We start from the raw sequence: 16,729 nt of genomic DNA on the forward strand, positions 1-16,729 counted from the left end.
GAAAAAGGCAAAACAAGTTTCAGAGCGATTCAGTCAGCATCCTAAACCATGGATTGAGTGGAGTAATATGCAAAGATGAGACTGAACACCAATAATTAGGGCCCTACCAAATTCCCGGTCCATTTTAGTCAATTTCATGGTCACAGTATTTTAAAAATTGTAAACTTCATGATTTCAGCAATTTAAACCTGAAATTTCATGGTGTTGTATTTGTAGGGGTCCTGACCCAAAAAGTAGTTGTGAGGAGGGGTCGCAAGGTTATTGCAGAGGGGGTTGTGGTAATGCTACTTTTACTTCCTCACTGCTGCTGGAGGCAGCACTCCCTTCGGAGCTGGGCAGCTGGAGAGCACCAGCTGCTGGCTGGGAGCCCAACTCTGAAGGCAGAGTCGCTGCCAGCAGCAACGCAGAAGTAAGGATGGCCCAGTTGCCACCCTTACTTCTGTGCTGCAGCCTGCAGACCTAGCTCCACCATTCTCTGGCTGCCCAGTTCTGGAGGCAGCAGCGCAAAAGTAAGGGTGGCATGGTTCTGACATTATTGCCACCCTTACTTCTGCGCTGCTACTGGCAGGGTGCCACCTTCAAAACTGGGTGCCCGACCAACAGCTGCCACTCTCTAGCCACCCAGCTCTGAGGGCAGTGCAGAAGTAAGGCTGGCAATACCGCAACCCCCTAAAATAACCTTGCCACCTCCCAGCAACTTCTTTTTGCGTCAGGACCTCCAATTTGAGAAACGCTGGTCTGCCTCATGAAATCTGTATAGTATAGGGTAAAAGCACACAAAAGACTAGACTTCACAGGGGGAGACCAGATTTCACAGTCCATGACATGTTTTTCAATTTGGTAGGGCCCTAGCAGACGATTTTAACTAATCATATGATGACCTTCCTGAACAAGCAAAGAATGATAACCTCAGATTGAAGCTGTTTTGAAATGAAAGAATTTTAAACCACACTGCAGTAGTGTAGACTAATCTCAAACTGATAAGGAGAGAGAAGCTTGTACCAGAGAGTTAAGTTTATGAATTTAGCCATTTTTACAAAGAGCAGATAACTCAAGATATCACATAGCAAATTTGGCATCACTTGTTATTCCTAAATCAGAATAGTATAGTTTGTTATGGTCAAATCCTTCATGCCTACAAGGCAGTCCTAAGCCAATGTACGGCCTCTTCCCAAGACCCTGAATAGCCTCAAGGAACAAAAATAGTTTCAGTGCAAAGAGCAAAATCCAAAATGCCATCTATTAAAAAAAGCCCTTATTATAACAATACATATTAAGTATAAAACAAAACAAGTTTAATCTTTTTTTAAAAAAGCAATAAAAACTGTAAAATAGATTCCATGGTATAATAAGAGTAACACTTCTTAAATTATAGTCAGATTTACAAATTACGGTGATGAAGTAAAATGAAACCATGGTCTGAAATCAACAAGATGAAATCCAATAAAGGAAAGTGCAAAGTACTTCCCTTAGGAAGGAAAAATCAAACGTACAGCTACAAAATGTGGAATAAGTGGCTAGGTGGTAGTACTGCTGAAAAAAGATCTGGGAGGTTATAGTGGATCACAAAATGAATCCAAGTCAACAATGTGATGCAGTTGCAAAACAGGATAATATTCTGGGTTGTATTAACTGGAGTGTCACATGTAAGACATGAGGGATAATAGTCTTCCTCTATTTGGCACTGGTGAGACTTCAGCTGGAGTACTGGATGCCGAACTTTAGGACATATATGGACAAACTGGAGAGTCCAGAGGACAGCAACAAAAATGAAAAAAGGTTTAGACATGACCTGACATGAGGAAAAATTAAAAAACCAGGGTATGTTTAGTCTTGAGAAAAGAAGACTGAGGGGGGACCTGATAACAGTCTTCAAATACATTTAGGACTATTATAAAGAGTATAGGGATCAATTGTTCTCTGTCTTCACTGAAGCAGCAAGATATTAGTAAAAACTTTGTAACTATTAGAGTAGGTAAGCTCTGGAATAGGGCTCCAAGCGAGGCTGTGGAATCCCCATCATTGGAGGTTTTTAAGAACTGACTATACAAACACTTGTCAGGGAGGACCTAGGTAAATTTTGTCCTGCCTCAGCACAGTGGGGGAACTTGATGATTTCTCATGGTCGCTTCCAGCCCTACATTTCTGTGATTCTATGATGTAAAAATCTCACTTATGCTGAAGGAGAAAGTGACCCGATATAGTATATGGCCAAATATCCTTGGGGAGTTCTTCTTAAGAAAAAGTTAAAATTCATAGAGCTGTGAATATACTTCAGTGATGCCCCCACACGACTGGGAAGTGTCAATCCATAGATAGTTCTTATCTTTTGAAAATGCACACATTCTACAGCATAAAGTTAATCTTTGTTCCAGTTACATTCCTGTTTTGGGCTCAGGGCTACTGACCTGTACATACTCTCTACCTATGTTTGGTCACCAGAAAAATCAACTCTATAAACCAGATTTTCAGGAAGCAGGTGAAAGTGCTAGCATCACCCATTGCTAAATACCACCCTATTTTGTATTGCCCAGATGATGAGAAATCAAATACTGAGCACAGTCCAATTTATGACAGGATGACTGGTTGATGCCATATTCAGATAAGCTGTCATGATTCTATGTAGTTTTACTTTGTCATTCAAATGAAATGACCACAAATCTCTAAGAATATTGGGGTATTTGAGATATCCCAACAGTGGAGAAAAAAACAGTTACCACAGTATCTATGGTTCTTTGGCAGTGTTACCTCTCTATGTTCATACTTGGAGGTGTGCCCCAGCTCTGAGGAGCTTCCAGTACATTCTAGAAAGTTATGCCCACTAGGGCTGCACAAAAACCCTCTTGGGACACTCAAAGCTGACATTATAAAAGGGCCATGCAGCCCAAATCATCTCAGCTCCTTACAGTAAGCAGAGTTCAGTAGCACTCCACTGAAGGACATCCTTTGGGCAGGTCTAAAAATGGACCTTGACTTTCCTAGATCATCTTTTCATAGATTTTCATAAGGGAGCACTATGATCATCTAACTCTGACCTTTTGCATAACACAGGCCATAAAATTTAAATCAACATCAAGATGGACTGAGGTAGAATATATATTTTACAAAGATATCTGATTTCAATTTAAAGACTTCAAATGATGGAGCCTCAATCATAGCCTGAGGTAAGCTGTTCTAATGATAAATCACCCTCACTTAAAAAGTTGTTCATTATTTCTTGTCTGAATTTGTCTACCTTTAACTTCCAGCTACAAGACTTCATTATGCCTCTGTGTTCGATTAAAGAGCCGTGTACTATCAGAAATTATCTCTGTATGTAGAAACTTATGGACTGTGATTAAGTCACCTCTTCATCTTTTGTGACCCCCACACTCCAAGGGGTGAGCCCAAAGGCCCTGGCAGAAAGGCTGCCAAAACCTTGGGTTAAAGAGCCTCAGGGCAGGACTCTATAAGCCTTCATCAGAAGGGTACATGCTCAGGGGAATATCTATATGCTCCAGTAGTTGCACTGACGGTCCTATACTAACCAAAAAGGAAGGAAAAGAACTAGGAGTTCTACGAATTTGGAACATGGGAAAGGCAAAAGAGCACTCAACGCTGATGATGCCATGGTAGGCAATTCTTTATATGAAATCTAAGCCTTGATTTCAATATTCATTATTGTATGATATATTTTTAAATGACACTGTTTTAAAAGAATAAATGGTATCTCAGAGTTAAATGTCAAGAGGTACTCAAGAGTCCGTTCTGAACATAACCAATACAAATACCATTTTAACACAGCAACTTAACTTTTCCTTCTTACTAACAAGCAACATGAATGTTTTCCTTTGAACAGGAAACTACACAATTTAAATAATAAAATACTACTAGCTATGTCAAAAAGGAAAAGTACTGATTTATTATTACACACTGAGTTACATACTGTAATTTCATGTTAGTATTTTGAACTGATAACTCTATTAGGTACTGTGCACATTAAAATACTAATCAGTTTATTCATTGTCATTACCATGCCATGAATTTGCTATTTTTTCTTTTCACCGGAGAATTATGATCCATTACCATTACACATCCAATCATATAATTTATGTTCTAACATTAATTTAACATATAATTATTTACCATTAACATCTTATACATTTAACATTTGTTATTATATTATCATATATATTACTCCCATGTAACAAATTATCATTTACAGATCAACAATTATATCACATCATTTCTTAAGAAGCAACATTTTAGTTCAAGGCAAAAAAAAAAAGTGTGCCAAAACTGATGACAGAAACATTTGTATTAGCATGTTTGCTAGTTTATAAGAAATTTTGGAAAGCTATAAATGTGGGAGAAAAACTGTCTATATGAAGTAGACTCATAATACAGAGATGAAGCTCTCTTCCAAATAATGATCTAAGATAAAAAAATTTAGAACAGAGAATAATTTCTGATATAAAATCCAAGATCATATTCAATAGGAACTATGTATGAGGTAAAGACACAAGGGGGGAAAAGGGGATTGTTAGTGAACAACAGAGCAGTGGTAAAAGCAGACAACTCACTAATTCTTCTAACTAACAATTGTTAAATCATCACATTGTAAACTTCAAAACCATAAATGCTCTTTTTTTCCCCATAAGGAGATCAAACTGGTCAACTAAACTGATTTTCAGACCTGCTGAGGAAGTGAAAAAAGTAAAAAACAATGGGCGAATAGTCATATCAAACTTTGACAAACCCTCATTAATGCACTAGAATAATCAAAGGGATGTAATACTTACTCCTCTGATTCAAGCTATCTGCTTTTTGTTGCTCAGAATTGCAATTTGGAGATCCTGTTGGATCCTAGATTGCTTTCTTGTGTCGTGTTGCAGCAGCAGACTAGAATGTTTTCCCATAATTGTTTGGCTAAGAGGCTGTGATTTTCTATTTTCTTTCAGAGATGGAATTTGGATTATTAATACACTTTATTTGGAACTACATCTGAAGGCCACTCAGAAATTCTAGGTAGCATAGAACAAGTAACTCAACAAAGCTCCTGACAGGAAGTGTTATGTTTTTGGATGTAACTGACGGTGTTAATCTTGCTTTAGAAAGCACTTTGTGTTTATAGGTGGATCCTGAGCTAACTGTACCTACGTATCATAGGTAAAATTGGCAAGCCCTTAAGAGCTACAATTGTATAAATTAGATAGGGGTTACACACCTGTACAGTAACGGGAATTCACTGAAATGTTTTGTCCCTATGTTGCTCCATCTCTGGGATGTGCACATGCTCATGCACTCTTGATGGGAGATTTTTAGTTAGCAGTGTTTGCAGGTCCGTGCCTGCATCCTACGTATTCCCATACTCTGGTGTGAGGATATATAGGAAGCTGGCTGAAGAACAAGGTATTGAAGGAAAAATGACAAGAGGAAACAACTCTCTATAGGTTCAAATGGGGGTTTCCGTAGAGCACTGAGAACAAAGTTGAAGTCCATGGTGGAGCTGGCTGTTGGACAGGAGGGAAGAGATTGAACAAACCCTTGATAAATTTTGCAGTAATGGGGTGGGTGAAGACTGAGAACCCTTTGTTTAGGAACCCAAATTTTTTGGGAATTTGAGTAATAGAGGCATTGGGGATAAGCATATAGCAGGACCTAAGGCCAAGGAGTGACTAGGGCATCTCAAGTTGAGTAGTGGCTGCACCCTCCCTTGAACAGAAATGTTCGCACTTTGCACTGGATGGCATTGTGATGAGATTTGTGTCCGAATGACCCAAGACAGACTTATCTTCCAGAATACCTCATTGTTCAGTTCCCATTCATGGTCGATGCTGAAATTTCTGCTGAGGGAGTTCACCACAGTGTTCTCTAGACCTGGCAGATAAATCACAGAAATGTGTATGCGGTGTGATATGCACCTGTTCTATAGTTTTATGGAGTCAACACATAAGGACTGGGATCTTGCTCCTTCCTGTCAATTGATATAATAAATTGCTGCCTTGTTGTCCAGCATTTATTCTGATTGGATGGTCCTTGATATGGGTTGCGAAGTATTGGCAAGAATAAGGAACTGCTCTGAGCTCCATTATGTTGATATGGAGGGTCACCACAAGAAGGGTCCATTCTCCATTCACCCTGAGCTGTGAGGCTGTGGGAGTGTGCGCCCTAACCTATCAGGGAAGTGTCTGTGGTGATAATCCTCGTGGGAGGAGGCTGTAGGAATAGAACTCCCACACACAACTTTTGTGGGTTCTTCCACCAAGGTAGAGAATTGAGGACGTTGGATAGACTGTGTTTGTTAGGGGTGTAGACAGTTCTCAACCAAGCCTGAAGACACTGAGAATGTAGTCTTGCTAAGGAAGTCATGAATGTAGAGGCTACTATATGGCCCAGAAGTTGTTGGCAACCTGTGGTTTACGGGCTCCGTTGAATTGTTGAAACAAGATTGGAGATTATGGTGAACCTGTCCTTGGGTAGATATGCTCTCTCAGAAGTAGAGTCCAGAGTGGCTCTGATTAAGTCTGTATGCTGAATGGGTATGAGGGTAGACTTTTCCACATTGAGGCGGAGGTCCAGTAAGTGGAACGGAGACAGGCTTTTTCTGGTTGTTGTCTGTGAGCAAACTTTCAGGAGCCAATCATCCAGTGAGGGGAAGACAATTATGCCCATCTTTTGAAGATAGGTTGCTGAGGCTGATAGAACTTTAGGGAATACCTTGGGGCAGTGTAAAAGCCAAAGGTTAAGACAGGATATTGGTAGTGGTCCCTGCCTATCCCAAAACATCGGAATTGTTTGTGCAAGGGATGAATGGTGGCATGAAAATAGGCATCCTAAAGTTGAGGGACACAAACCAGTCTTTGGGATCCACGGGGGAGGAGGGGAAAAATCATTGCAAGAGTCCCCATTTTGAACCATGTGGAACGGATAATGGTGTTTAAAGTCCTGAGGTCCAGGATTGGCATCCAATCCCCATTTTTCTCAGGCATTCTACCAAGAATAGAAGCCTTTTCCGACTAGTCTAGTGGAACATGTTTGATCGCTCCCAGAGCTAAGGGGAATTGTGCCTGCTGACTTAAGAGGTCTTCATGAGAAGGGTCCCTGAAGAGGGACAGTAGGGGTGGTGGTAAGAAGCTGAACTGGATGGAATAGCTTGTAGAAATCGCTTCTAGAATCCATCTGTCTGAGGTTGTGTGTTCTAGAAAGGTGGGAAAGGGGAGAGATGATCCCTATAAGGTTGGAAGGGTAGGGGAATAGGTGCAGCTGTGTCATCAGCGCCAAGCAAAGCCTAGAGAGATGCTTTGGCAACTGACTAACCTTCTGAAATGAAGCCCTACATTTTTTCTCTCTAACTGTGAAATCACTTGAGAACTGGCTATTCTGAACTGCAAAGAGTCTGAGGAGTCCAATCGTTTTAGCTTCTTGTTGGATGGTGTTGAATGGGACACTGATGTTGCATGTTTCATTCCTTAACAGCCTGAACAACCAGAGAATGGGGAGCAGGGTAGGAGAAAAACTGCTCCAAATCTCTGGTTGGAATGCAGTATTTTTTGGCTGGCTCATTTACATGTGGATGGGATAGCAGCTGGAGTTTGCCACACTGTGCATACTTGGGTAAGCAGAGCATCGCTGATGGGCGAGTAAGTGTATGAAGGTTATCAAATAAGGAATGTTGGGGCTCCTCCAACAGGATTTGTAAGGTGCCTGCTACTCTTTTTATAAAGTCTTGAAAGGCCTTAAAATCATCAGGGATAAGATGGTGGGGAGAGGCATGTCAGTCTCATCTAGTAAAGAAGAGGACTTCTGGGAGGGTAGTGTTTCTTCCTGTTCCACTAGTTCCTACTCTGTGAAATCTGGTCTCCCCCTGTGAAATCTGGTCTTTTGTGTGCTTTTACCCTTTACTATACAGATTTCAGCAGGAGCAGGGCTGAAACCCTAAGCCCCGGCAGGCGCCTTCTGCGGGGCTGAAGCCCCGAGTCCCAGCCCCTGACAGGTGTGCCCCAGCTCTCAAACTTCTGAAGATTGTTGTATGCAGCTCGGAGGGCCAGTAAGTATGGCCACCCCTGCTATATACCCTCCTATCACAGCATGAGGGTGCCTAGACACTGATGATGAACATCTCCAATCAAGTGGGCACAGGCGAGCACACACCCTGACATGGATCACCCAGAGGGAAAATGCTCAAAGAAGAATCAGACACATGTAACTATAGAGTAGCATGTTGTTATGCTGAGCTATTTCCTTTACTCCTCTTTTTTCCTTTTTTCAAAAATAAAAATTTAAAACACACTAAAATGACATATTGCAGCAGGGATGAGTGAATTGTTGTATCAAGAAAAGCACCAATATTTTTCCTACAATAAAACTTCAGGCAAGAATATTAAATTACACAACGTTGAGGTTGCCAGAAATCAAGAAACCCGTTTTTCTCTTTTTGTATCTAACTCACTACAGTGAATAAAGAGACAAGGTGGGTGAAGTAATATCTTTTATTGGACCCAGCTTCTGTTGGTGAGAGAGAGAAACTTTCCAGACATACAAAGCTACTCTTCAGGTCTGGGAAAGGTAAACCCAGGATCACAGCAACATGAAGGTGGAACAGATGGTTTAGCATAAGGAGTTAGCACAAATTGTAAGGTATCATTCAAGGTAGAGTGGCCTGTTAACACCTCTGTAGCCACTGCATACAGCGAATGAAGGTGGTTCTGAAATTAAAATATATCCAAAAACTGCTTAAAATGCTCTAACATGAAAACCCATTGTTCCTAAGTAACAGACTGTGTAATGTAAAGCAGATCAGATCTCAGCTTGTCTGCTGCTTGATGGATCTCGGCCAACAAGTTTGGTTGCTACTCTGCCTTATGCATTTGCCATATGGCAATGATAGTTCCAGGTCATTAGAGTTATCTGCTTAGCAATAAATTCCTGTTATGCTCTAATTATGTTGTATTATAGGTGGAGTTAAAGAATGATTACAAAAAAATATATGATGAGCTTCAATCATTATTGCTGATTATTAAATGAGTGCACCTTTAAACTTAAAATGTTAGGTTATATGAATCAAATACCTTTTTTTCAAATCTGTAACTGCATTTATCAAATACTAACAGAAACAGAAAGTAAGACAAATGCTACATAGGGTAAAGATGCCAAAGTTAAACTTACCACAACATCTGACCTCATCTTTCCAAAAGTCTTGATTAAATGAGCATAATGATAGTCTTCCATTTGCCTTAAAATGGCTGTCATGCTTGCAACGAAGTTTCCCTATTAAAATAATGATAATAATAGTTTAACCGATGGGGCTAAATAGTACCTGCTACCAAAACATTGTGTCACTAGGCTCCAACAATTTCTTTTGGTATGTCAATAAAATGGACTAGTCAAAGTAAAACTTTATCATTAACATGTCATTAATAGAAAGAAATCCAAGGGTCCATGCATAGTCTGCTGCTAGTGAATAGGCATTCAAACACATACAAGTGCATGAAAATATAAAATTTAAATTTATTTGGTTCATACTTGATCAGGCATTTCAGTCCTGATTTTGGACTATATTTTGATACAAAATCTATCTGGAGATATAAACCTTTTCTGCATTACAGACTTTAAAAATCTAACAAACACATTACCAGTTCTAGTATCCACATGTGGGTAAGTCAGTATAGTCTGCAATGAAGACATTGCTTTAAAAATCATTACAATGTATATTGTAAGAATGACCAGCTTTATGAAAAAACACTATACTGTCATCAAAAATACCATCTGCCACACCGTCTCTCTAAACCCATGAAAAAGATTTTGCGTTATTTTTTTAATCCCAATATTTAAATTTTTCTGCACTGAAAAGTCTTAACCCCAAACTACATTCTGCTAAGAAAAAGCCCTATTGGTACTAGCATATCTAGGCTATCATCAATGACAGTTCTACTAGTTTAGTAAACTTATTCTAATATCCCCTGTTAAGAATATGTTAAGTGGACTGCTCATAATCAAATAGAACATAAACCTTTGGAATGATTCTTAATAAATCAACAAATACGTCTGATTTTTAGGAAATTCTCAAAATTCAAAGGAAAGTTAGAGAATAAATAGGTAATTCTCTTTGATTTCCATACTCCCTTACATAACATTTCAAATTAATCTTTTTTTTTCTACTTTGAAGATTATTCTATTTCATGCATAGTGTGATATAAAGTCAATTTGAGTGGTAACACAACACTTGAGAAAGTATTTTTTTGATTGAACACTTTCTTTCTAAAGCAGGATATTGATAAATTTTTGCCATTTAAGACCTTCAATAGTTAGCACTTCAATCTCTTTGCTACACAAATCTCAAGTACCTGAGGTCAAATATCAGGCCATGGAAGAGGCTTGACTTGTGCATCTGTGTAATTGTTGATCCACCACACACTCACCCTGTCCCCAAACTTCCTGACAGATTCCTTGCATTGGGTTTCTGCATACCCTTCCTCCAGGGCAGCAGACCTCATACTTGTTCTGCTGCTTAGCTGGCTTTGTTTGTGTTGGAAGGAATGCCTTTTCCCTTACTAATTTTTCTATACTACACAAATATAGATTAGAAATATTAAGAGGTGCAAAAGGTGTAAATAAGAAAAGGGAGCGGTCAGCTCACTGGGCATTTTGGTATGTCAAAGACCTTTACGGTTACTCTCTCTTATCCATAGCAAGAGATGGGGATATAAAATGATGTTAGCTAATAGGAAATTTACATAATAGGGGACCCTCTCATGGGAAACAGAAAAGGAAAAATATTAATTGCCAAAAGAGACTGTATAATATGTACATAAAGACACAGAAAAAGGGTTTGCTACTTAGAGGCCAAATCTAAATAATATTCAGTCCATCTCCCTTAAGGATCCGATATAATAATCAGTGTGGTGGTTCTGAGCCACAAAGGCCAGAGTTTGCAGGGGAGGGAAGGGGAGTGTTTTGTTTTTTTTAAACTGGCCAATTAGGGCTAGATTCAAGATAACATTAGGTCTTACCACCCCCATGAATTCCTGATTCATATACATTCAGGAAAGGTGAAGAAGAGAAAGGAGATTAGACAGATTTTCTTAAATCTATCTTCTGTATTTGACCATTTAAATATCTAATCTTTTAAAACTCCACTCTTTTTGGCCTTAGTCCTTCAAACATTTATGTACATGATTAATTTTACTCATGTAATGAAAGTTAAGCATGTATATTATTTCTCTACTGAATCAGGACCTTAATGGTTAATTCATCAGTACACAGCTGATTTATTTTTTTTTAAAACATAGCATATTTTCTGTACCTGGTTAATAGCTTTGTTCACATAGTTATGATAATCTCATTCTGTTTGTTTAGCAATTTAAATTATTATGAACAATGGCAACAACTGAGAGATGAATTTTGTACCAAGGGAACAGATAATGCTAACTTTGTATTTGAATGGACAACTAACTTGGGAAAACGGTCAAACCTTATGGATTTAAACATTCACTGTTCAGATGCATCAACATTTAGAAATGAAGTTTATCTTATATTAATTTATCTTGTATGTAAATTTGTGGCCACTGCCCCATTAAATGGCTAATTATTGAAGATTAATGTTTGCAAACATGAGCCCTCTCCTTCATATTCCAATACCTCTAGCTCTTGCCTTGAGATCATAATCCTCTCTTTGTAACAGCACAGTGTTTGTCTGTGGGAATTACTATGATCATGCTGATAAGCAAGAAAAGAAGATGAGTCAATGGACAGAAAGATAATTACATAAAAATATCTTATTAATTACATGCTAAGAGTTACACAAGATACATGTAAGGTAAATACTTTATACTTAAATGTTGTGTTTCCATATGAACCATAAAATATTTTCCTTTTTTTAAACTAATGTTTATTAGTGAAAGAAAAACACAGGAACAAACACACTACATATGAACTCACCATAAAGCAAAGTAAAGAATGAAATATATCAAAGAGTACATCCAGGTCAGCAACAACCCATAAGACTAGGGTATAGGCCTTTATCCAACTAAGCACAATTTAAGTAGTAATACAGATAAGTCCATGGAAGTAAGTAAATGTCTCCTTCAAGGAATTAAAGTAACTCATCCACAGTATACACAAAGAACACACAAACAATATATCCAAAATGAAAAGAACAAAAGCCCCACAAAATATTTTGAAAACACAAAACCTCGAAGTCAAAAAAAGGAGATGGATGCTTGGTAACAGCTAACAATGTTAGATGGGACTACATTTCCACTAGGAGAGGAACTAGGGTTGCCAACCCTCCAGGATTGTTATGGAGTCCCCAGGAATTAAAGATTGTCACGTGATGAAACCTCCAAGAACGTGTGCAACCAAAATTGGCAACACTAAGAGAAACACAGAGTCCCTTAGCCATATAAAAATCTGTTCATCCATAAAGAATCTGTGTAGGGCAAAAACTAGATGCTCATAAAATGAATACAAGGGACAGTAATCAAATCATCTGAATGATACTCGCTGTGTCATACCATCTGACCAGTATGTGTTTCCATTACCCCACTTCCTCCTGAATGCAGGGTCAAAAAGAGACAGAGGAGATCATCTTTATCCTAATTCTGAGGGAGTGGGAGTTTTGGGGGGAGGGCTGGAGGAGGAATGGGGCCTTTGCACTATTTCATCTTAAGTCCATTAACGCCATCTTAAAATATATATAAAGAAGAAAACCATACAACAGTTAAAAGTACACTATAAAGCTTCAACCATTTCCATTTATTTTAAAACTCAAGGAGCATGTGTGTTCCAACTATATTTGACTATGCTGTATTAATTTAAATGACCATCCCTATAAGATGCTTTGAATTGAAAAAACCTCATTAAACTTATTTTTGCTTTTCATGTGTCTTTAGATTTAGTAATTTTAAGATTTTCTTCCATTTGCAGCCAGCACAGTGTGTTATTAATTATAAAGCTGTCTAAAATTGTAATTTTATAACAGACACAAGGTGGGTGAGGTAATATCTTTTATTGGACCAAATTGTCTCTCTAATATCCTGGGACCAACATGGCTACAATACTACAAACATAATTTTCTAATGGTTAAGCTTATTTCATATGGCCTATTAGCTATTTAGCAATAACTAGTAATATTAAACACTTGTCTTAAGTTGATTTTTTAATGTTTAGTTGGATTCAGAAAATACTATAATCTCATATAGCAGATCACTCCAGGCAATACAAAGCAAAAAATCGAATTTTCTAAAAAATCAATTTCAATTTTACTGTAGCAGTAATTGCAGACCTATATTTATGTAACAAGTACAGCAAAGGGCAACATATGGGACTTACTGTTGCCTTTTGCAATTATTAGCTATTCATTCAGTGTCAAGGTTTTCATTGCAAGCCCTTCACACACTTTCATATTTACAAAGCAGGAAAACAAATACTATCAATGAAATACTCACAAATGACTAATATGATCACTCCATACACTATAACAACAGAGCACTTCATGTATTTTTGTATGTTTTTTAATATAATTAAATTTATTTCTAGCACAAAAATCACCAGCCAGCACAGCTGCTAACTTAATCCTTTTTTTCTTATCAGTAAACCAGGTACACTGAGGCAAGAGAGAGTTTATGATTCCCAAAACAGTATTTTGTGATGTGCTGTGTCTGCAACCACATCTTAATATAAGCCAGAATAATTCACTCTTAATAAGCTCTCAGTGGCGAAGGATCAATAACTCAGCCCATTTAAAAAAAATACTGTTGACTTCTTTTGATAAAGGATTCTGTTATTACTTGGATTACATATTTTATTTGAGAGTGATTGTCGTCTTCTTTGTTTAGAATGCAATTCCAGTACCTAATTCATAACTTGTTAAAATTTCTACTTTTTTAAATGAAAAAAGGTGGAAATTGCATATGGACTTAACAAATCAACAGAATGAAGCAAATATTACATTTTCTTTAAGAACTCAATACTCAAACTATTGTTAAAAGTGTAAATTCCATTTTAATTTAAAAAACTTTCCCCTTCACCAATGTCACAAGAACAGTGGTTCCCAGACTTGTTCCGCCGCTTGTGCAGGGAAAGTCCCTGGCAGGCCGGGCCGGTTTGTTTACCTGCTGCGTCCACAGGTTTGGCCAATCGCAGCTCCCAGTGGCTGTAATTTGCCGCTCTAGGCCAACGGGAGCTGCTGGAAGCGGCGTGGGCCAAGGGACATACGGGCCGCCGCTTCCAGCAGCTTCCATTGGAAGCCATGATTGGCCAAGCCTGCAGGCGTAGCAGGTAAACCAACTGGCCCAGCCCGTCAGGGGCTTTCCCTGCACAAGTGGTGGAACAAGTTTGGGAACCACTGCACCAGAAGATTGTAATATGAAAGCCAATTTCATAGAATCATAGAATATCAGGGTTGGAAGGGACCTCAGGAGGTCATCTAGTCCAACCCCCTCCTCAAAGCAGGACCAATCCCAGCCAGGGCTTTGTTAAACCTGACCTTAAAAACCTCAAAGGAAGGAGATTCCACCACCTCCCTAGGTAACGCATTCCAGTACTTCACCACCCTCCTAGTGAAAAAGTTTTTCCTAATATCCAACCCAAACCTCCCCCACTGCAACTTGAGACCATTACTCCTTGTTCTGTCATCTACCACCACTGAAAACAGCCTCTTTGGAACCCCCTTTCAGGTAGTTGAAAGCAGCTATCAAATCCCCCTTCAGTTTTCTCTTCTGCAGACTAAACAATCCTAGTTCCCTCCTCATAAGTCATGTGTTTCAGTCCCCTAATCATTTTTGTTGCCCTCCGCTGGATGCTTTCCAATGCCTTCTTGTAGTGTGGGGCCCAAAACTGGACACAGTATTCCAGATGAGGCCTTGCCAATGTCAAATAGAGGGGAACGATCATGTCCCTCGATCTGCTGGCAATTTCCCAAAGGACACCAAGAGTTTTCTTTGCCTTGAGTACCAGGAAAAACATATAAAGTGGGAAACAAATAAGCCATTATGTGTATTGCACCTGTAAACTGGTGTCTGACATGAAGTTTATCCATCAGTCTGGAACAGCTACCAAATCAGCTGCTGAACGGGGTCCCACCCAAAGAGAGAGAAGCAGCATATGCTTTTTTATTTTGTTTCTTGTGCCAAGATACTCTGCTTTAAATAGCCTCTAGTAGTTCCCAGAAAAAACTCAAGCTGGAATCATTAAACTATTTATCTACAATGAGAAAACCTCTTTGAAAGAAATGGAACAGAATGGAGGGATGTTCCATTATTATTATTACTACTTGTATTACCGTAGCAACCAAAGGCCCTAATTAGGTTTTAAAGACACATCTAATTTTCCTCAGACTCTCCCAAAAATTTACCACTGGACTCAAACCACTATGATAAGTTTCTCTGTAAGTTATCATTTGGGCAGAAATCTATAAACAAATTAAAACATGAAACTAGAATTAAAGGGCCGTTTAAGTTTTAATTATAGTGTTGTTCCTATGATATTATTTTCTAATTGATGCCTTTATTTACATCTGTGCAAAATGAGTGAAAAGTAGATATAAGATGCTTCTAAATAATAAATCCATATATTAGAAAGCAATGACCCTACTTTTGGAAAGTAAGTAGTGAAAGTTTTCAGAGTAACAGCCGTGTTAGTCTGTATTCGCAAAAAGAAAAGGAGGACTTGTGGCACCTTAGAGACTAACCAATTTATCTGAGCATGAGCTTTCGTGAGCTACAGCTCACTTCATCGGATGCATACCGTGGAAACTGCCAGTGGCAGTTTAAGTGTAAGTGGCAGTTTCCACGGTATGCATCCGATGAAGTGAGCTGTAGCTCACGAAAGCTCATGCTCAAATAAATTGGTTAGTCTCTAAGGTGCCACAAGTACTCCTTTTCTTAGTAGTGAAAGTGTGTGTCTCAATTTTTGGCATCCTAGTTGAGATATCTGAAAGGGGACTGATTTGCACGCACTGCAAATCCCCTTTAAAGTTCAGTGTTCAAGTATCACATTCAGCACCAATAATCACTAGCCACTTTTGAAAACCTGGCCAGTATGTAAACCTGAATTAAAAGACAATTTGTCTATTCAATGTAATGCTGATAAATAAGTTTACACATCATTTTACTTAAGCAAACAAAGTGACAATCTAATATGGTATAAAGCAGAGGATCTCCAGCATTTTGCATTCTGTGGACTACTTTCTAAGAGAAATTATCTTTCATCTTCCTGTCTGCAACCCTTCTCCTGCTCGGCCTCAAAGTGCTTCACTTTGTATATTCCCACAAAGGGGTCTGCTGTTTGAGAACCACTGGTGCAAAGTATGTACTAAAACACATACTAAGAAATAGCATGCAGTTTTTTGTAAGACAAATAATGCTATTTTTGGTTAGCATGCACTATTCTGGTTAATCTAATAAATTCATATATGGTATTTATCATTAACTCATGGTAAAAATACATTAGCGTGGATTTCAAATAATAACAGATTCCTGTAATCATCAATCAAAGTAGGTTGCAAAGGTTAAGACAAAACTGCAAAATATGCCAAAAAGCAGGCACTGAAATCAATCTGCATGCACGTAGTCAGGTCCCTAGAAGCATAAAAACTCATTTCTGCTAACAGGCTTTTCATAGCATTTGAGAGAACATTATGCTCAAGTACTCTCCACTGGTCAGTGCGCAGTAGATTAGAATCAATGCTATTATTTTGTCATATCAGTGTCTGTGCAGCATTTAAAATGTTTTTGACAGAACTTCCCTC

At 38.5% G+C, this 16,729-nt stretch overlaps 1 protein-coding gene across 1 annotated transcript in view; it reads right to left on the reverse strand.

Annotated features, from left to right (window-relative positions):
* The window catches only part of DOCK1 (dedicator of cytokinesis 1), a 549,703-nt gene that overhangs the window by 233,521 nt on the left and 299,453 nt on the right, over positions 1-16,729 (reverse strand). Inside the window, exon 28 of the mRNA XM_077822901.1 lies at positions 9,148-9,249. Coding sequence (XP_077679027.1) covers positions 9,148-9,249 — 102 coding nt within the window. The remainder of the gene's footprint in view (positions 1-9,147; positions 9,250-16,729) is intronic.

The sequence above is a fragment of the Eretmochelys imbricata genome, chromosome 7 (assembly GCF_965152235.1).
Source record: "Eretmochelys imbricata isolate rEreImb1 chromosome 7, rEreImb1.hap1, whole genome shotgun sequence".
NCBI classification, from domain to species: domain Eukaryota; kingdom Metazoa; phylum Chordata; order Testudines; family Cheloniidae; genus Eretmochelys; species Eretmochelys imbricata.